This window comes from Pseudorasbora parva, chromosome 20 (genome assembly GCF_024679245.1).
Source record: "Pseudorasbora parva isolate DD20220531a chromosome 20, ASM2467924v1, whole genome shotgun sequence".
Lineage (NCBI taxonomy): Eukaryota > Metazoa > Chordata > Actinopteri > Cypriniformes > Gobionidae > Pseudorasbora > Pseudorasbora parva.
The window spans coordinates 19,532,908-19,554,815 of record NC_090191.1 but is presented as its reverse complement, the minus strand read 5'-3'; the positions used below and the strand labels follow the sequence as shown (position 1 = coordinate 19,554,815).

Here is a 21,908-nt window from a genome sequence, read left to right as displayed (position 1 = left end):
TGCCAAATAAATAAAAATCCCAACAAATGAAATGGAATTTTTTTTTTTTTAAATACAAGTCACTCGACTGTCTACATGGTACATCTAGTTACTTAACAGTATACCATAGTATTATTATGGTGTATGTCAGAAAACATTTTTGTTTAAAAAATAATAATATATATATTTTATTATTTATAGAGAGAGAGAGAGAGAGAGAGAGAGAGAGAGAGAGAGAGAGAGAGAGAGAGAGAGAGAGAGAGAGAGAGAGAGAGAGAGAGATCATAATATTTGTCTTCATAGAGAAGGTTAATTGAAGTGTGGGGTAATTTTAATGTTTTTTTTTATTATTATTATTTCAGAGGAGGAATTGCGGAAGCTACGAGAAGAAACCAATGTGGAGACCCTTAAACAGGAGCTGGAGAGAGAACGCAGCAGAAGACTTGACCTTGAACAGAAGATGAGCGATGTTCTGAAAACCAGGTGAAACTCAGCTCAAATATAGACACCAACACAAATGTGCTTTACAGAGTTGACAAAGTTTCAAACAATGAATGAGGAGCCCAGGATCCACACATGCACTATGCAAGTACTAGAGATTGGGGATATAAAACTGCTTCTTTTTTGGAATTAGTACCATTGGTTGATGGTTCTTGAAAGACAACATTTTCCGACATAAACACTTAATGAATGCAATTTTAATGTGCAGTACACACATTTATTGTAACCTGATTAATGAACAAATTATCTGATCTGATTGTTTGTATTAGGGAAGCATAGTATATTAGTACTATATTAGTTATCGTTTTATGTTAAAGATGTTTTGTAATTTATCAGCAACAATACATTAATTTATATATTATAGACAATATATATTTTTATATACAATGCACATTTTAGAGTGGCCTTTTATTGTGGCCAGCCTAAGGCACACCTGTGCAATAATCATGCTGTCTAATCAGTATCTTGATATGCCACACCTGTGAGGTGGATGGATTATCTCGGCAAAGGAGAAGTGCTCACTAACACAGATTTAGATTTGTGAACAATATTTGAGAGGCCTTTTGTACACATAGAATAAGTCTTAGATCTTCAGCTCATAAAAAATGAAGGCAAAAACAAAAGTGTTGCATTTTTAAATTTGTTCAGTATAGAGTATTTAGCCCCTGCAACATTTGGTTGTATAAATATATCTGATCATGCAATATATCAAAAGAAAGATCAGACCCTCTGCTTTAAATAAAAAAAAAAGTTTTTTTTTATTAAATTTTTTTATCAGCATTTGAATGTGTAAATTTCACAAAAAGGCACTGGTTGATCATATGATTTGAAAATAAAAATGCTCAGCAAAACAGACACAATTGAGTAAACATTAAAAGTTATATTAAGTTGTTGTTTTAAAGAAAACCATAGCATTATATTGTTTTATAGTTTCCTTCTATAGGCTGTGGTAAACTGATAGGTGTTGGCAGTGTTCAGTGACCCGGTCTGGCTGTCACAGCAGGACTGAGCATTGTGGGCGGCCCACGCCCCACACTGAGATATAAAAATAGCCACTACATCCCACCCCCCATGACCCTAAAGTGGGAAGTCAGTGTCTATACGTAGAGAGTCATGCACAGCAATATGTCGGTACAGAGTGTTCTTTCCACCGATGTCATTTCAATATTTAATTGATTCAGATTTGTTTGGCGACACGTTAGGCTTGCACAGGAGTGTGCTGAATTACTGCATGTTGAAGATAGCTTTTAATCAGATTTTTTATTATTATTATTATTTATTTTTTATATACTATTTGTTGAATATTACTTTCAAATTTCACATCATTTGATTTTAATGTTAGTTTTACACTGTTGTGAATGTTGGCTTGTCGTTGGCTTGTCGTTACTGTAATTTTATATTTCTATTTAGCTTTTTGTTTTTGTGTGATTTGTTTTTATTTCGGTTTTAGTTGACTTATTAGCTTGGCTTACAGTTATTTTACTGTATTTCAGTTAATTGCCAAGACATTTTAAAAGAATTTGTATCTAATATTTTATATTTTTAACTTTATTTTAACTAGCAAAAACTATTTTAAGAGTTTTAGTTTTCTTAAAATCTACACTTATTGCAAACTCATTGACTAAAATTAAAAGTCATTGCAAAAACTGCTCAAAAAAGTATGAATAGGTCTGTGAAAACAATTTGTTTGCAGATGCCACTTGCTTTGACGTTTTTTTTCTTTTTTTTTCTTTTTTTTTCTAATGCTATGACAAATTGACAGTGTCGTTTTTTTAGCCATGTTACAGGTGTGTTTTTTGGGCAGCTGTGAATATGTTTCATAGAAGTACATATTTATATATAAAACATGTTTTGTATGAACTAAAAGTTAACGTAGTTTGTGCTTCCTGTTGCAGGTGTGAAGATTCTCCACCTCAGCTTCCAAGGAAACAGCAGCCACCTGCAGCTAATGGCACAGGTAACGCAAAAATCAGCATCTGCAAAAATGATTAAAAACTCTATATTATTCATGCCAGGCCAGTAGTTGGCAATATAACTCTGTGAAGAAACACGTTTTTGTAGTTTACACTGAGATGATAACAGCATTGTTTTCAAAAACTTGCATTTTGAAACCCAATTTTAAAAGTGTGTGTTTTCAGGCCCACGAAGCGTTGTTGTCGTGTAAATGCACATGCCAAAACACATAAAAAAAATCATTCAGTTTTTAATTGAAAATTGTGTCTTGTAAACAGCGCCTAAAAATCTTAATGTGTCTACACCTCACCATATTAAGGTCACGTATCATTTGTCTTTTTTGTAATTTGCTTCTTTGTTAATTTAATAAAAAAAAAGGCAAAAAGAAAGTTGTCAAATCTAATAAATCTTGTTTACAAGCTGAGTATCAGAATTTGATATGGAAAAAAATAAACATTCTTTGTTTTTTTGTCAAGTATGACTATTGTACATCTGGTGTCATACATAATATGGTAAATGGAGTATCCTAATTAAGTAAAAAGACACATTTTTCCTCAAAGAAAATTGAAAAAAGCCACGAAATCAGATCTCTATTTGATTAGTGTTTTTGTCATTTTAGTAATTTGGGTTAAAGTGGTAAATGTGGCTCTAATCCTGCATAAAGCTTTTGGATTTTCTATCTGGTTTTAGTTAGTAATTCTGTAAACTGCTCCAGGAAGCTTTCAGCTGTTATTTTAGGCACTTGTCTAAATTTGTAGACCAACTAGGCCAGACCGACCCCTTTTGTTTGAGGCAGGAAATGAAAATGTAGAGCACAAGCTCTCTGACTCTCAATATGCCCACTGTAGGTTTCTGATTAATAGAGCTTTGGTTATGGCCTCTGAATGAAGTATATCTCTAAACACTCACTGTAGACAAACAGCAAAAGGAGACGGTGTGTTCGCGGCTGCAGAGTTGGCTGTATGATCGGTTCGGGGTTTACATTGAGGATTTTCGCTTCCAGCCTGAGGAGAACACAGTTGAGGCTGAGGAGCCACTAAGTGCTAAAAGGTCAGTGAAGAAAGATCACCTGTGGAGCATTATACAATTGAGATTATTTTGTTGCACATGTCTCTTTAAATTATGTACCGGCTTGGAAACTAATGAAGTCATTCTTCATGCCATTCTTGTGAGACTAAAATAGACTGCTCTGTTATCATTTCCCATAGTTCTTTCTCTGTCCAGTGAAGGTTTATTGTAAACAGCTGCCCCCCTGTGGTCAGGATGCTTTTAGTCACAATAGGCAATAGGCGCATCAGCTGGAACATGGGGCTTTTATGTTCTGCAGAAATGTCAAAATAAAAGTTTTCTAGCATATGTTCCCCTCTGGTTCTATCATGTACTTATCAGATGGTTAGTGTTAGGTTTAAGCATGCCACATTTAGGCCTGATCACCTAATGTGGTGATCAGGCCCTCAAAATCTGGCCCAATTTTGATGAGCTGGCCTCCTTTTTTGGAGTTATAAAAAAGAATATTCTGGGTTTAATGCAGCTTTAAATAAAATCTATTATCACCTTATCATATTGTAAATATTATTATAGCTCTACTCATTTCCTGCTAATAATTTAGTACAAGTGAATACAAGAAAGTACAAGACAAGTTGGTTGAAGACTTTTATTTATAAGAACTAAGAATCTTATGAAGAGTTTTCAAAATAAAAGTCAAATATATTGAAAAAAACATTCTCAAACCCCTTACAAACATTTTTACTGTTTTTCTACTAGAATGTACAATTTATATACAATGAACTTTACCAGAAAAGCAGGACTTGACGAACAAAAATATTATTTACAATATTAATAAAAAGATTCCAGTATGTTCAGAACTTCAAAAGTTTTAGAGCTTCACTTTTTAATCCACCTGGGTTTATGTCACACAGGCAGTTATTTCGAAACCTTTTGAGAATCTTTGAGGTTTTTGTGGTTTGTGGTAGAATCCACACTTGTCAAGCAGGAGTTCTGGATCTGATGACCAGTCAATGCATGTAACTCCCTCAATTATACATGAGGCTATTGAGTCCATGTCTCTTAAATGTCCCCGCAGGGATCAATGGAGTACATCTATCTGTCTCTGAAGAGAGATATTGAGTGTGTTCTGGCCACAGCTGTCTGCTTTCATTGATTTGCGCGGTTTAAGTGTCACTTTGCTATAAAAAATACAAGACAGGATGTGGTTGGTGGAAGAAATTAGTGGTGTTTGCTGAAGGCAAGGTAACTTGCCCCCACTGCTTTTTTTTTTTGTTTTTGTTTTTTTGCCATGTGCAGGAATGACATCTTAAACTGTATCTTAATGAAACTGCTTTTGCTTGAAAATGTTTGTCTTTCCCCCCCTTCCAGATTAACAGAAAATATGCGACGACTTAGTAAGTCTATTTTTGCTGTTGTATTAAAGTGTTCATGTTGACGTTGAAGCACTAATATACACCTCATGGTTTCACAGAAAGCTCTTTTGCTTCAATTTTGTCAGCTTTACTTGTTTATCTTTTTATTTGTACTTTTTTTCTAGAACGGGGTGCCAGACCGGTAACAAATTTCTTACGGAATCTTTCCGCCTTATCCAACTGGCACTCAGTATATACGTCAGCAATTGCCTTCATTGTGAGTGACTTTCATCAGTTTTCTATGTTTACAGTTATACATACATACTGTTCAAATTAAACATCCTGCCTTTATTTAAGGCACAATTAAGTTACTTCGATAATTTACTATTTACCACTAACAAAAATTTTTGGTTACACTTTGTTTTACAGTGCCATTGTTACATTTGTGACCCTGGACCACAAAACCAGAAATAAGTTGCACTGGTATATTTGTGGCAATAGCCAACAGTACATTGTATGGGTCAAAATTATCCTTTTTTATGTCAAAAATCATTAGGATATTTAGAAAAGATCATGTTCCATGAAGATATTTTTTTAATTCCCTAACGTGAATATATAAAAAATGTATTATTAGTAGTAATATGCTTTGCTAAAGCCTTCATTTGGACAACTTTAAAGGTGATTTTCTCAATATTTAGATTTTTATGCACTGTCAGACTCCAGATTTTCAAACAGTTTTATCTCTGGCAGAATTGTCCTATCATAAACCATAAATCAATAGAAAGCTTATTTATTGATGTATACATCTCAATTTCTTTATGACCTCCTTATGACTGGTTTTTCAGGGTGACATATGTAGTTACTATAGTAATAACTATAAATTATGCATAATTACATGCAACTAATTTTAAAACAAGCCTAACCCCAATAATAACCATATGGTAAGTACATGTAGTACATGTAATTACTCCGTGCTTAAATGTAGATTTACAGTGTAGCAAAGACAGCTTAAAATAAAGTTTAAACCTTTATTTGAAGATGTCCTTCTTACAGTGTAATTCTACATTTATGTACTGAGTAATATTAAGTACAACATGTACTTATTATAAGGTTATGGTTAGGATTACTGTTTAGGGTTGCACTGTATTTAACAGTATGTGTACTTAAGTGTACTTACCTTAGAAAGTACTGCATAATATAAGGTAACTACATGGATTAAGGTTCGATTAAGGGTTATGTTCAGGGTTAGTACCTAGTTATTACTCAGTAATTACTGTATTAAGTGCATAGTATGTACATGGGGAATAGTTTTAGGGTGAGTTGCATGTAATTATGCATAATTTACTGTTGTTACTACAGTAAGTATATGTAACATAGACACTAAAATGAAGTGTGACCAAATATTTTCTTTACAAAATATTGATTTGCTTATTATATTTGCTCATCAGTGGGACAGAAATGTAATGTGTGTTGTGTTTTTATGGTGTCACAGATTTATATGAATGCAGCATGGCATGGCTGGGCTATTCCATTGTTTCTATTCTTAGCCATTCTGAGGTTGTCATTGAACTACCTCATAGCCAGGTAAGACAAAGTTTTATTTCTCACTAGTTCATCTTTAAAACTTTGGGAAATGTTTTTAAGGGTTACATTTAAAATGTTACCTAGATTTAACTTAATTTCAGTATGTGAGGTGGGTTGTATCTGTCATACAATGCTGAAATTGCCTATTGTAAGAATGTCTATACTACCGAAAGATCAGTAGTCAACTTGGGCCTCGTGTAAGCATATTTGTCCACTCATTATCTCATTATCACTGTTCATGTACAACACATGTAGTGACTCTATATTAACACAATATACATGTGTACATGAAACACAAATAAATGAATTTAATATTGTTCTTTTTTTCTATAGAGGATGGAGAATTCAGTGGAGTATTGTGCCTGAAGTTTCTGAACCTGTGGTAGGAATGTTTTTCAGGGTAATATTTCCATGTCGGTGACTTGTTTTTATGTTGGGCATGTTTCAATTTTCTTCCTTGTGGTCATTCTTTCCAGGAACCTCCAAAGGAAGACCTGACTGTGTCTGAAAAGTTTCAGTTAGTTCTTGATGTTGCACAAAAAGCCCAGGTATCAGCAAGCTGTCCATAACCTTTACATTATTGATCAAAAGTTTGGACACACGTTATGGATTATTCTTTTTGATCTGAATGCTTCTTTTATGTATGAATTTCTTTTGAAAACAAAAATGTTAGTTTACTAGATTGTTTTTGTAAGTATTTATAGTGATAGTTAAGGAAACAGGCAGTAGTTCTTTACTTAGAGGTTTAATATTGTAAAATTTCATGGATGTCTCATATTAAATGTTGTGCATTGTTCTTTTTGACCCACATGTATTTTTCTGCAGAATCTTTTTGGTAAGATGTCAGATGTTTTGGAGAAAATCAAAAAGTAAGTAGCTCTTTAACGTTAACTATTGTAACTCCTTAAAGGGACATTTAGGAGAAACATTATACATCAAGCCTTTTGTATTTGCTTGTAAACATTTTTTAGTTTTCTCTAGAAACTTTATAAAGAAATGCAAAAATTTACCAGGAAACATAAAACTAGTGATGGAAATATATTTTTGGGGGGAGAAAATGCAATAATAATAACACACATTTCAAAAGATAATGCACAAGTTTTGAGAGAAGTTTCTTGGGGGAAAATTTGATGTTGGAAATAATATGAGATGGGAAGAAAAATGTTAACGATTTTGACGACGCAACACAAAAGTTCACAAAAGCTTACGAAACTTTTGCATTCGCCCGAGAAATGTGAAGCCCGAAGTATATTCCGTTTTTTAGGTGTATGCGAGGGTGCAAATGCAAAAAACTGGAGACTGCAACAACAACAAACTCCCGCATCGAAAAGCGCTTGTGCGATGAGGGAGTTATCAGATAGCCGCGACTTTAGTTTAAAATAAATTTTTTATCGGTCCTAACTTCTGGAGAAAAATAGCGCAGACACTGGACAAAGATGAAACTTTCTAGAGCGCACTTGTCAATTGACTGCAAGAATACTTTGAAAGGCTATAGACGGGTTTCTGTGCAATGTCATCACAGAGATGCGCACGCAACTAGGAGGCAGAAAGCAGAAACAGAGATGACACGGTAGACTGTAAGCCAGCCGAACTTAGCCCCGCCCACAACATCTGAGGTCGGGAAGTTCGGTTTGGACTTGGATTAGTTCTGGAGAAACTATGCTCAAACCAGAGCTTGTTTGGACCAATGAAATTGTCAGGGTGGGCTTTATACGATGATGGACATGATGATCAACAGTAACATAATCATCCACAACACCAAACAACGATTGGGTTGAATTTGTATACTAAACAGAGACCTTGTTCATATATGCATTTACCTTTAATATTTCTCTCAAAAATGATGATCTTGTCAGTAAGTACTCCGTGTATCCTTGAATTATTTTCACAACACCGGCAAAGATCGTTTACACTCATCTTCTTCTACTTCTTCCAGCGTATGTCCAGTTGAGTTCTGTTGACAACTATGCGTCACTTAACATATGTCACTTACTCCGTTGCTCTGATTGGTTGTGGGTCAATCCAATTGAGTGCATTTTCTTTCCTGGTTTGGTTGAATCACAGCCCAGTGGAGCAGTATCAGACTCATATTGTGACTACAATCTAAAAATGACAACGTCAGGCTAATGACACGGAGCTGTTTTACTGAAAACTGCACTAACCGCCAAAAAGTTGGATTGAATATGTTCAATATTCTGAGGGGATCACAAGCCTTTGCTAAAAACAGAAGAAGATTATGGATCCAGGCCATTAATATGGCATATTGGGGTCCCGGTGGTCATTTACTGTAGCCTGACAAGCCAGACCCACATCAAGATGTTTGGTCTGGAAACTCACCATTGACAGGGCTCAATCCAATGGGGCGGGATAAACGGTTGTCTTTCAAACTCCCTCTGCACGCGATAGGATAGCGCTACCACCAACCAGAGCAACGAAGGTGAAACAGAGCTTTTTGATAGATTAAACATTCGCCATATCCGGTCAGCAAAACTCCGAACACATCTTCCCTTTTTAAGAATGACTTCAGTGCCGTTCTTTGTTCTTTTCTCAGAGAAAAGCTTAACTCCAAGTCTTCCAGAATCGCGGTCAAAGCTGATTCGAAAGACCGCCGTTCGCCAGTTTCTGTGTTTACTAGAAGCACGCAAACGCAACTCGGCCGTCGTCATTATGGCCCCGCCCACCGACTCTATACACGATGTGATTGGCCCGGCAAGAGTTAGGCGATTACAGCTCAGAAGGGTATTGAGAGTTGCTAGACGACACTCGCGAGCAGATTAGATTTGCTGCTAGGGTGCGTCTAGATTTCTAGGCTACATTTACTTTATATATTAAAGGAACTGTATATAAGAAATGTATTTCAATTAATCATAAAATGGCCCTGATTTATCACTAAGACACTAAGTTCATTTCAAATACTTGAATCACTGACAACAGTAGTCCAGCCAGGATATTGCCATTTAAAAGTTGTTGTTGCAGCCCTCAACTGATGTTGATGTTGACATGTTGTGTTTTGGCCTGAAGCTCCACCCTCCACCTGTCAACCAATCATGAAGTCAGTAGTGTTTCGGCATCAGGGTTGCCAGCTCTGCTTTAGTTACCACAGCTGCAGCTATGTTCCTGCTGGAATGGTCCTGCTGGATCCTACAGACTATCTGGCAACCTTTTTATCTCAGAATTCTGACTTTTTTTCTCACAATTGCGAGTTTTAAAGTCACAATTCAGACTTTTTTTCTCTCACAATTGCGAGTTTTAAAGTCAGAATATTGAAATACAAACTTGAAACTGCGTGATATAAAGTCACAATTCTGACTTTTTTCCTTACAATTGCGAGTTATAAAGTCAGAATACTGAGATATAAACTCGCAATTGTATGATATAAAGTCAGAATTCAGACATTTTTTCTCACAACTGCGAGTTATAAAGTCACAATTCTGACTTTTTTTCTCACAATTGCGAGTTATAAAGTCACAATTCTTTATGAAAGACTTTGCATCTCACTTATGAGAAAATAAGTCATAATTCAGAAGATAAAAAGTCGCAATTACTCTTTTATTTTTATTTTTTGTGGCGGCAACATGCTTCTATTGAAATATAAGGGCTCTGTATATAGAAAGTAAAAATTAGCTTGTGACCTGAAGGATACTACTGAAACTAAGGAAACAACATTTTTGTAATTACCTTTGTTAAGTGGCCTGTGGAAAGGTGCTATACATATAAAACTTATTCTTCTAATGAATGTTTCTCCATGTTTGTGTGTGTATGTGTACATCAGTTTGTTTATGTGGGTTCAGCCTGAGATCACTCAGAAGCTGTACGTTGCTCTGTGGGTGGCCTTCATCTCCTCCTGCGTCCTGCCCTACAAGCTGATGGGCTTTATGATCGGTGAGAATTATTACTCATAATCCCAGACATGTACATAAACACCCCATGCACACTAATAATATTCCAACATAACACTGCCATTCTAAATGGCTTATTGTTGCTTTCAAAAAAAAAGCACTGAATGGGCATTTTTAAGACAAATCCTTTCTCTGAGATTTCACTGAATTGGGAACTGCATGAGTTGCGACCACAGATTGGCTTGATTATTATTGTGTAATCGTTTTAGCATCTTACTCACTAAAGAAATTATACAGATCAGATAAAACATGCTAGCATCTGATCGTGATTAACAACAGACAGTCACAATAGTGGATACTTTTATTCGGCCAAGATGCTTTTTAATTAAAAGTGACAGTAAATGCTTCACATTGTTACAAATAATCATAATAATAACAATAATAATTAGCATTCTTTTTTCAACATTGATACATGTTTTTGAGGCTGAAATCAGCATATTACAATTATTTCTGAAGGATCATGTGACACTGAAGACTGAAATAATGGCTGCTGATTTTTTTTCCACAATATTACTGTTTCTACTGTATTTTTGGCCAAATAAAAGAAGCCTCATAAGATTAACATTAAATGGTTAGTTGAACCAAAAATGAAAATAAGACCTTTGTTCATCTTCGGAACATAACTTAAGATATTTTTCTTGAAATCTGATGGCTCAGAAAGGCCTCCATTGGCAATAATGACACTTCCTCTCTCAAGAGCCATAAAAGGGGTTGTTAAAAAGCTTTGGAGCGTTATAAATCAGCGTATCGAATCTGCGGCTCAGATGGCCAAAGTCACGGGATTTCAGCAGTTTGGTGGTTTGACACGCGATCCGAATCATGAATCTATACGCCGATTCATAACACACCAATGCTTCATAAAAAGATTGTAGAGCCACTGTAGTGAGATTGATTTTGTAACAACGTCTTTAGTGCTTTTTATGGGTCCTTTGAGAGGAAATGTCATTGCTGCCAATGGAGGGCTTTCTGAGCCATCATATTTCAACGAAAAATATCTTCATTTGTGTTCCTGAAGATGAACAAAGAACTTACGAGTCTGGAACGAAATGAGGGTAAGTAATTAATGACAGAATTTTCATTTTTGGGTGAACTAACCCTTTAAGTAATCTTACCAACCCAAAACTTTTGAGTGGAATAGTACATTTATTTTTAAAACAAATATTATTTACTGTTACTGTTTTGTCTATTATATTAAGTAAATTTCACATTTTATGAAATTGAAATGTGCTTTAAACCCTTTTCATAAAATTAAAGTTAATTTTAATAAATATAATGAAACAAAACTTGTAAAATAGTGTTATAAAAAATGTGCTGAAATGCAGTTGTTCTTATCATTCTCATGTTTTGTGTGTGTGTGTGTCTCTCCTGGTAGGGCTTTACGCAGGGATCAAGTTCTTTATTATAGACTTCCTTTTTAAGAGCTGCCCGAAACTCCGAGACAAATATGACACTCCGTACATCATGTGGAACAACCTTCCCACCGACCCTCAGCTGAAAGAACGCAGCAATGCCACTGTGTCTCGACGGGTGAGCGAGAAAGAGACAATGTCATACTCTAATGTTTTCACACTTTAAATGTTATATTTAAAAACTTTTTTTCAGAGTGTCAGGCACTGTAAATATGTGCGTATGAGAGTGATGGGTGTTGCCTCGTAAGGGAATCATCAGTTTAGGTCGCTGACATGACGATCAAATATAATCTGTTGTCTTTCTCTCTCAGCTCTCTGGGTGTGAGAAGGTAGGGACTGTGGTGTGCTTTTGCCAGCACCTGTGTGTGTGATCAAACCAGCTGACCTTATTTTCTTTACCTGTGTGTGTTTGGATCTAGATGCACCTTGTGATATGAATTTTGTCTGTTCCCAAATGGATCAAAATGGCCACTTAGTCTCAGCATCCCACTTAACTTAATCTCACAGAGAAATGTCCAGGTCATATTTCACCACAAAATCAAAACGATAAAAAAAAATTGTCCTAGGCATGTTAGTATTTTTTCAAAATTCAGGCAAAATCCAGAAAAACTGAGACAACGTCTCCGTCTTTTTTCTGTTTCTTCATGCAATCACTGACGGATTTGATGATGATGAGATCAGATCTCCGTGTAGAGCATACTGACTGTTGTCAGACTCCTTGTGCATACAAAAAACTCACAAAATTATTATAAATAATGACAAAAGGAATGTTTGAAAATGTCAACTGATATTTTATGCTGACACACTACAGCAAAATATATAAATTACTGGCTTTAACCTCATCCTTCCCTTACTTTGTAACAGATCCTTCCCCGCGGGTCAAAATGACCTGAAGCCCTTTGTTTTGTCCAGAGAGCTTATTTATTTTCATTTTGATAATATTTTTTATTTTTTTTAATGCATTTTATTTCTTTTGGGGGGATATTATATTTTAAATTTAAATTAAAATGTTATTTTATTTTATTTAATTAAATAAAACCAGATTTTACTAGTATTCATTTACTAGATTTTATCAATATATAAAACATAGTAATTTAAGCACAGTTTAAGTTAAATTCCAAAGTACCCTTTTAATTCAGCTCAAAATATCTTACATGTGGTGTCTTTGCCAACCTCTTGTGGAAAAATAAACAAATGAGCTGTTCCAATTGGTCCTAAAGTCAGTTTTGCTTCGGAATGAATTCAGATACACTGTACGCAATTATTCCTTGCATCCCATTCATTCCTATGGGGGTCAAATTGACAAATTTGACCCCCATGGAAATTTTACTTTTTAAAATTTCAACCACAAAACTCATCTTCAATATATATATATATATATATATATATATATATATATATATATATATATATATATATATATATATATATATATATATATATATATATATATATATATATATATATATTTTTTTTTTTTTTTTTTTTTTTTTTTTTGTATATTTATGGTTCAAGTGTTTCAAAAGTTATAGGGTCTTGGACCACTTTGATGACCACTGATGAATTTTTATCTTTATTTTTTAAATATGAGTTTCAGGTCAAAATTACCCGAGGGAGGGATGAAGGTAAAAAAAATTGTGTGTGAAAATGACTAATATATATATTTGGAAATGACTAATATATATATTTGGACCAGGCATTTATTTAATTACAGTTAGGCATATTTCCCACCCAAGTTCTCACTATTATAATAAAAAAATCCCATTATTTTTATTGTAATGCCAAAAAACCCTCTCATTACTGAGCCTCAAAGGGACATGGTGATGGAAAGAAATTAGATGGAGATGGATATTTCAATGCTTTTCCATTCTGTCACAACAGTTTTGCATTCCCTTGAGAAAGTGTGTTTTTTTGTGTTTTTTTTACATCACCGTGTCCATTTTAGAGCTCTGTACATTACCCTAATATTTAAAAACTAATTCTCTAACTATAATTAAAAATAAGAAATTCTCATTACTTTTAATCCCCTTCTAATCATTATAATGAAAAAAAAATCATATCATTACTATAATAAAAGTACTCTCATTAGTGTTATGTAATAAAATAAAATAAATCTTTTTCATTACAGTAATAAGAATGAGTTGTTTTTTTTGCATTATGCTAATGAGAATGTGTTTTAGGGGTGTAATTTATTGTTATGAAAGTTATGTCACAATGCAATTCTTCATAGCCTTAAAAATAGCCTTTATTTTCTTCACCCAAAATATAATTGTGTGGTGTAATATCAGATGGACATGTCTTGCTTTCTGCAGTATTGGCTCTTTATTTAAAAATATTATATAAAATATAATTAATTGACTGACCTACTGAAAGTTTTTAATATTAATGATTTTGCTTAATCTTAATTTGCTTAATTTGCTTAATAATGTCGCTATTGCCATTTAATGTAATGTATACAGCTAATGTGCCATTTTGAATCCAGTTTCACAGACTATGTGATGGGTTTGCTCTATGTGTGCGTAGGTAGAAAAGGATTGCTCAGTAGTGTCCACCAGTGTTATTTTAGTATTATATTGTTTTTTTGTTAACAGTATGATTTTTTTTTTCAGTTTCATTTTAATGTTAGTTAAAGTAATCTTTAGTAATCTTTTTTGTCATTTTTATTAGTTTTTTATATATGTATATTTTTTTTATCTTAGATCAGTTAAAAAAATCTTATTTAAAAGTGAGAAATGATTCCTTGGCAACTAGGTTGTATTCATTTTTATAATATGTTAAATAATTTATGTTATTTTCAGGTTTTAGTTTTATTTAACTATATTAACACTGGTTTCCACATTAGCGCAGCTGTAGTTTGGATTCTTTGAAGTAGATCGTTAGATCATTAGAGGTAGAAATAGTAAAAATTTTGCATTTAGGACAATGAAATTATTTATTAATTATTTTGACTGTGTTGTCATGGGAATCTGTACAGGGAACTTACAACATGCCTCAATGGCAGTTGCTAACATTTAACCTCTCTCAAAACACAATTACACTGACTTACCCACAGGAACGCATTTCATGTTGACTTTCACTACGTTCATGTCATGTCGTAATTACGAGATGACAACACGTGACTTTCTACTTGGAGTTGTTCGCATCCTCGGACTCTGAACTGTGTTTCTATGGCAACACTACCAATCTGCAGCGGTCAGGTGGTACATGTCGGAGCTTTTTGAAAATTCCTAGTTTACAAGTTGTAATTATGAGCACTTTTCATAAGCCGTAATCTCATAATTGCACTAATTATGACATTCCGTAAACACACTTTTATTAGTGATGATGCAAAAAAAACAAAAAAAAAAACACGTTTTGAGCTTAAAGTCAACAGGAAATCAGAATGAATCCTGTTTGCTTCCCTAATAAATTTTAAAAGTAAGGCATAATTCACAGTTAGTCGTGTATTAAACGATTTTAATGCAAGACATGAAGGAAAAGATCCACCCGACCTGAAGTGAAGCATTCAAATAGTTTAATGCACAGCTAGCGATGGATTATCATGCTTATACCATGGTCATTTTCCAGCATTGATAATGGTAAATGATAAATTTGACTGGAAGGGTTAAAAAAGTGTTTTTTGTCAGCTGTGGCTTGTTAGATCTAGCATTCTGTCCGCTTTAAATCTGACACAGAGATATAGTAGAGCGGTAAGGTTACATTTATTTGATTAAATTATAATATTTAAGTTAAATTACTTCAAAAACAGCGACGTTACAACCTCCTTACTACTTAGTAAGGAGGTTGTAACAGCGCTGTTTTTGAAGTAATTAACTTTGCTACTGAATCACTTCATTGTAAGTTAATTTATTAATTAAATATTTCACAATCTATGATTTCTGTGTGCAAATGAGTGACGCACATGAGGGTGCACCTGTTTCAATAAAAGCATCGCATTGATATAGAAGTCAAGTCAACTTCATTTCTATAGCACTTTCACTATGACCATTGCTTCAAAGCAGCTTCACAGTGTTAAACAGGAAAATATTGCAACAAAATTTGATTCGGTTGTACAGTTGTTCTGGAGAAAACGGTGATGTTATTAGCTCATTTCAATTTATCATATAGCAAAAATGTGGGCAGATCAGTAATAAAGTTGATAGAGTTAATGTAGTAATTTATTTTATTTGAATTTTAAGTTGAAAACTTTAGTTGAAATTTTAGTGTCCCCAACTGAGCAAGTCAAGCCAAAGGCGACAGTGAATAAAATAGAATAGTGATTAAACTGACTTTGCACTACCTGTGCAATAAACAGATTTACTGCACATCATCCAGCCAATCAAAATTAAGTATTTAGACAGACCATGGTATAATTGCTATTGTGAGTGATTGACTAGTGCATGTTTTTCCAGAAGAGAAAAAAACACCTCAAACACCTATCCTTTATACATATAAATATGTTGTTTTATTTATTTAATGGCTAAAAGTATCAGTTAATGCAAACTGTTTCTTTGAGTTGTTATAAAATCCCTCTCCTTTATATTAAGATTCCACCAGTGGTCTCACGGAGCAGTTTAGCCACCATTCCAGCCGGAGTGACCCGAGAGGAAGAGACCGGCCGTTCACACAGCACAAAGAAAGGCGCATTCCATGAGATCTTCAACCTACCTGAGAATGAGAGACCTCTGCCCGGTGAGACCTCTCGTAGACTCGGTTCTTGTCTTATGAGACTTCGCATCCCGAAAAAAAAAAGTACTTGAAACCTAAAAATAAAAAACAAAACAGGGTTGAGTTGGACACTTCAATCGTTACTCATTTTTTTTTTTTTTCATTTGTGTACAACCAAGAGATTTAGTAGCGTCTTTTTTTTTCAGTATGTGAGAATGGATGGAGATGCTGTCTGATAAACAGAGACAGGAAGATGCCCACTGACTACATTCGCAATGGGATGCTCTTCGTCACTGAGAAGTAAGATCTCTTTCATTTCGTTATGAATAAGTTCATGCCATTATTTAACACCATAACAGGTTGAGAAGCTCCATAGAATCAACATGTACATTGATGTACATTAATACAGTAACATTATAATTACAACTGGCTGTCTGTTTATCAGCTACCTGTGTTTTGAGAGCTCCAGCTCAAGATCGGGGTCTTCAAAGAAGAACAAAGTCATAAAACTGGTGGACATCACAGATATCCAAAAGGTGTGTGCAGTGTTATTTTTAACTGATATTGTAATTGAAATAAAGTAAAATATAAATATCATATGATAATGTAATACATGATATAACTTAAAAGACCCACTGTGGTGAAAATCAAGATTTTAATGTTGTTTTTATGTTTATGTGGTGTTTTTAATATGCTTTAAGACAAACCATGTGCAAATTCATAAGTCAACACCATTGCTGGGTATTTTGCAGTGCAGTGAACCAAAGACAGTCTCAAAAACACGGTTTGAAATCGACTGTTTCTGACGTCACAAACTACCTTGTTGTCAACGTGTATCATTAGCATATCATTTACTATTTTCTAAAGCAAGGAGATCTCAAGAGAAGCCAGGTTATTTTTGTGTTGATATGAAAAATTGGGTACATTTAGCAATATAGCGGGTGAAATAGCAATATGATGTATATTATGATGTTATGATGAACTATATGCCTTTCTCACTGGAAGTTGTTCAAAGCATTTATAAGGATGCTGATTTTTAGAAGGCAGACTGAGATGACGAACAGGAACATGGTTTGTGTAACATCAGCAACACATTATTAGCTGTATGATAGTGTAAAGCAAAAGGCTAATCGTATTAATTACCATTGTGTCTGACAATTTAAAGAGCGATACCATTGTGCAGCGTTTACAGCAGTAACATTGAGTGGATCTCTGAGCTGGTGAGAATGAGGGAAAAAAAATGTAGGGTGGGACTGGATTTTATCCTTCGGGAATTGATTGGATCGTAGGAAGTTGCTAACTAAATGGTGGCAGATCTAAATGGCAGTTTGCAGCCAATTATGTGAAGAGTCTTTTCAAGGGGAGGGAAGGTTAACATTTTTTATGAAATATTACGAGGGCATATGCATTTTGTTTCGGAGTTGAAAAGAAAATAGGTTTTTGTTGTCGTCCATTACTGTAATGTCAGTGAGACAATTGTTTCCTTGAGTAATTTCATAGTTCAAAGGAAAAAAATAAGCTGCAAAGTGGACCAAAGTGAGCTATACTCTATTCATAATCCATTTTTTTCTCTGTATTTGGACATTTTGTGGAACTGTTACCATATCATGTTTAATATTTATTGCAAAAAGCTTACTGTTTCAATAACTTTTCTTTTTTTTCACAGTACAAAGTTTTATCAGTTCTGCCTGGGTCTGGAATGGGCATCTCTATTGCCACCCCATCAACACAGAAGGTAGTCAAGTCAAATTTATTTGTATTGTGCGTCACAATGTTTATAATATCTTATAGCCACATTTAGCAGATTAGAAATGGGTGATGATAGTTTACATTTTGAGAGATTTGCTATATACTATATATCACCCTACATGAGTATACTGTATGTAACATATCCTACTTTATATAAAATAGCTGGATGATAATATAGTTAATTTTTTTTGATGATATATAATATATAGCAAATCGCAACTGCTCTGTGTGTGTATATATCGCTTTATGCATGTATACGTTTAGGATGGATGTACTTTCATCCTGCTTAAAAGCCATTTGATGTCTTTCTTTACCGTGTCTTCACCCTCTTTGAAATAATGAAAGTGTCTTGTTGCATTGATGAATAATTGAGTAAAGTCTGACAGTGAATCGCTTTATCTTGTTCTCACAGCCACTGGTCTTTGGTGCCATGATACACAGAGACGAGGCCTTTGAGACGATCTTTACCCAATACATGAAGATCATGACCACAACCAATCCTGAGACATAACTCAACCTTTTATCCCTTTGGTGGTTATCTCATCTGAAAAAGTATGGGACCAGCGTTTCCTGCCTGGTTAACTTTAATTGACCATCATTTGGATGATTGTCGGCTTTGTGGCGTGACCACCAAGAGATTTAGCGAGCTGACATTCCAGCGACAGTTCTGCATCACAAAGAAAGAGACTTTTCCAACCGAAGGGATGCGACCGGCTTCTCGTTGTGCGACTGTGACCTTTTTCGGCTTTCATAGATGAGCACACAGATCAGACTTCGTGTTTTGTACTCATCTGTTTCAGATTTCATGTCTGGTTTTGTCCTGGAATACGTTACGTTGGGGGGGTTATTAAGGAAGGTCTTTAAACCTTTAATTAGTAAAATGCTAAAGTTTCTTAATCAGTATTTTAGTTTAAAACAAGACACGTTAATTCGAGATATGCGTCTTGTTTTCTTACATAATTTTGCTTCTCAAGTAAATTTGTCTTTTAACTAAATTTCGATATTTTGTACTGGAAATCAAGACAAAAATACTGATGAATTTGTAGGTGTATTCACACTTTAGGCGTTTTGCAGCTACAAATCGACTGGAAGTCATTCATTTTTAATAAAAGTTGGCATTTAATGGCACCATAAATTTATCTTTTGAAAAAGATAACTTTTTATTTTTCAAAGTTATGAGGTCAGTTATGTTGTCATTTTGGTAACAGTCGCTGTTTTTCGAGTTGCTAGAAATCGTCAGCTTTCATTGAAAATGACTTCTGGATGCTTTGTCACTGCAAATCGTTGTCAGTGCAAATTACCTTTAAGACTGATAAACAACGCCTTTTTTCTTTCTTTTTTTACATTTGTTTACATTGTTGCTGTGTGCGCACAACACAGACACACACACAAACTCACTTAATCTCACCTCTCAGCAAAGTGTGCTTCATGTCTTCTTAGCAGAACATCTTCCCAAACTTAAATTTGGGAAGGTTTAGTTTCTAATGGTTTCAAATGGCCTTTCTTTAAAACGGTTGTAATGTCATAGCAGAATCATTGCTAATCAATTGCTTACGTTTGAAAACATTAGTTAGATATGAAAGGTGTCAAACACAGATAAGAACATTTGGTCGCACTTTATTTTGCAGTATGTGTACTAACTGTGTACTTATACAAGAAAGTACTGAGTAATATAAGGTAACTACTTGGATTTAATATTAAGGTTAGGTTTAGTACATAGTACAGAAAACAGGACTGTACAATAAAGTGCTATCAAACTTTTTTTACCAAGTATTTCATATATGTACGTCTTACAGATGAACACCAGTGACTTGTTAATGTTGTGTCACTTTAAACTGTTGCTAAATGAAGTTAAATTCAGATTTACAGCAAAGCCGTAGAACCTGTTCATAAAGCGACTGTAGTATAAGTCTTTGGGTGAATCTCACAAAGAAATATTCAAATCATATTTCACCTCAACGGCAATGAAAATAATGTATATAAAAACAGGAGTTTCTTCCACAAATTCTCAATAATGCAAACATTTAAACAATTACATAGATTATACTTAATATTTGTGTTACAAATGCACTTTAAAATTTCATTAAGTTTATTTTTATTATGAATGAGATGTCTTTCTCGCATCAAGAAAATGTCCCATAAAAAAATGCTAAGAGGTCAAATATGACTTAATTTCAGTTTTTGTGAGATTCACCCCTTTTCACTCATCATGAACAGCCACTATAATGATTAATTAACATAGAAGGGGGTATAAATGTTATTTTTGAAAAACATCCTTTGGCACAAAAAAAAGCATCACATCTGCTCAGTGCTGTAGTGGTAAATGCAATATGATGCTAATAGCCTGTAATGTTGCAATTTACCATAATAAGTTGCAATATAAGAGAAACCGAAATGAAGGAATTTTTACTGTACATTATTTATAGTGGGCCAAACTTTTTGTTGCTCTACCCTAAACTGAAGAGGTTGTTTGCACAGATATACTACAACATTAAGAGTTGATTTTAATGAGTAGCAGATTTGTATTTGTATCTAAGACATTCCAAAGAGCATCATTTTAGGAGAAAATACTGTTCATATTTGTCTTCCCATACATCTGTTAGTTTACTCACATTTTTGAGGGACTGTTGAATGTTGCTCAGCTCCCAAAGATGAATTAGTGTATTTTACCAAAGGCCCTCTACATAGGGGTCTCCAACCCTGCACCTGAAGGGCTAACATCCTGCACAGTTTAGCTACAACCTGAAACAAACAAGCCTGAAAAAGCTAACTAAGGTATAACAGGTAAGTGTGTTGGAGCCAGGTTGGAACTGAAGTGTGCAGGAAGGTATAGCTCTCCAGGCGCAGGGTTGGCTACCCCTGCCAACCCTAGTGCTTTTGGAAGTCTCCCACACTCTGGCTGTTGTGTTGGATTGCACTGAAGCACAGAATGAATTGGGTAACTAATAGTTTTGCCAAATGTTGTTTCTTTAACTGTTCATTGTCTGTCTCAAACTGATGTTTACACAAGCTGGGTCAAAATCCAGTTCAGACCAGTCCGATCCCTGTTAACCAGCCCAGCCCAGGGGCGTGACAACTGGTATAATATCATTTCTGGTATTATTTTTTTGTTTCTTATAGTATTGGCCACAAATGCTTTTAGAAAATGTATCAGCACTAAGAAACTAATTATGAGTATATTAATACTGCACATAAGTGAATTTCACAAAAATGGTCAAGAACATGCCCAGGGACTGGATTCACTAAAATGTTCTCTAGTTAAGACAGTTCTTAAGATAAATTCTATGAAGTTCATAAGAATGTTCCTAAGTGCAATTCTTGAAAAATTCTTTAATTCTCAAGCCTTTTTTTCTTTAAAGGGGTAGTTCACCCAGAAATAAAAATTCTGTCATAATTTACTCACCCTCAAGTTGTTCCAAACCTGTATGAGTTTTTAGCTTCTGTTGAATACAAAACAAGATATTTTGAAGAATGTCGATAACCAAACAGTTAATGGCTTTACCCCAAGTCAATGATTGTCTTAAGAACAATCAATCTTAAGAAAAAAAAAAGATAAGAACATTCTTAAGAAGAGATTTTGGGAATACAATATATTCTGTTGTAAAATAAGAAGTAAATAGCAGTTCAGAGGGATTTTAAGAATGTTTTGTGAATCCGGCCCCCTTTTTTATTTCGCTCAAAATTTTAAAAGACCCATTTCCCCAAATTCTAATTCTTTAAAAAAAACCTCGGCCGTTATGTACGGAGGGGGAAAAATATGTATATTCTGGCCACAAAGTACTTAGTCTTTTACTAATTAGTTCCCTTGTTTAACTAAATCATGGCCA

The 21,908-nt window shown here is 34.4% G+C and overlaps 1 protein-coding gene across 2 annotated transcripts in view; it reads left to right on the top strand.

Moving 5' to 3' along the window:
- Positions 1–21,455, top strand: part of gramd4a (GRAM domain containing 4a) — a 59,407-nt gene extending 37,952 nt beyond the window's left edge. For both annotated transcript variants that reach the window (XM_067426862.1, XM_067426863.1), the window contains 16 exons: positions 342–462; positions 2,376–2,437; positions 3,348–3,483; positions 4,810–4,835; positions 4,979–5,070; positions 6,286–6,377; positions 6,711–6,759; positions 6,854–6,925; positions 7,203–7,246; positions 10,150–10,259; positions 11,649–11,803; positions 16,212–16,356; positions 16,539–16,632; positions 16,778–16,868; positions 17,999–18,067; positions 18,494–21,455. In XM_067426862.1, the coding sequence (XP_067282963.1) occupies positions 342–462; positions 2,376–2,437; positions 3,348–3,483; positions 4,810–4,835; positions 4,979–5,070; positions 6,286–6,377; positions 6,711–6,759; positions 6,854–6,925; positions 7,203–7,246; positions 10,150–10,259; positions 11,649–11,803; positions 16,212–16,356; positions 16,539–16,632; positions 16,778–16,868; positions 17,999–18,067; positions 18,494–18,592 (1,457 nt within the window). In that variant the 3' untranslated portion in view covers positions 18,593–21,455. The remainder of the gene's footprint in view (positions 1–341; positions 463–2,375; positions 2,438–3,347; positions 3,484–4,809; positions 4,836–4,978; positions 5,071–6,285; positions 6,378–6,710; positions 6,760–6,853; positions 6,926–7,202; positions 7,247–10,149; positions 10,260–11,648; positions 11,804–16,211; positions 16,357–16,538; positions 16,633–16,777; positions 16,869–17,998; positions 18,068–18,493) is intronic.
- Positions 21,456–21,908: the final 453 nt, after the last annotated feature.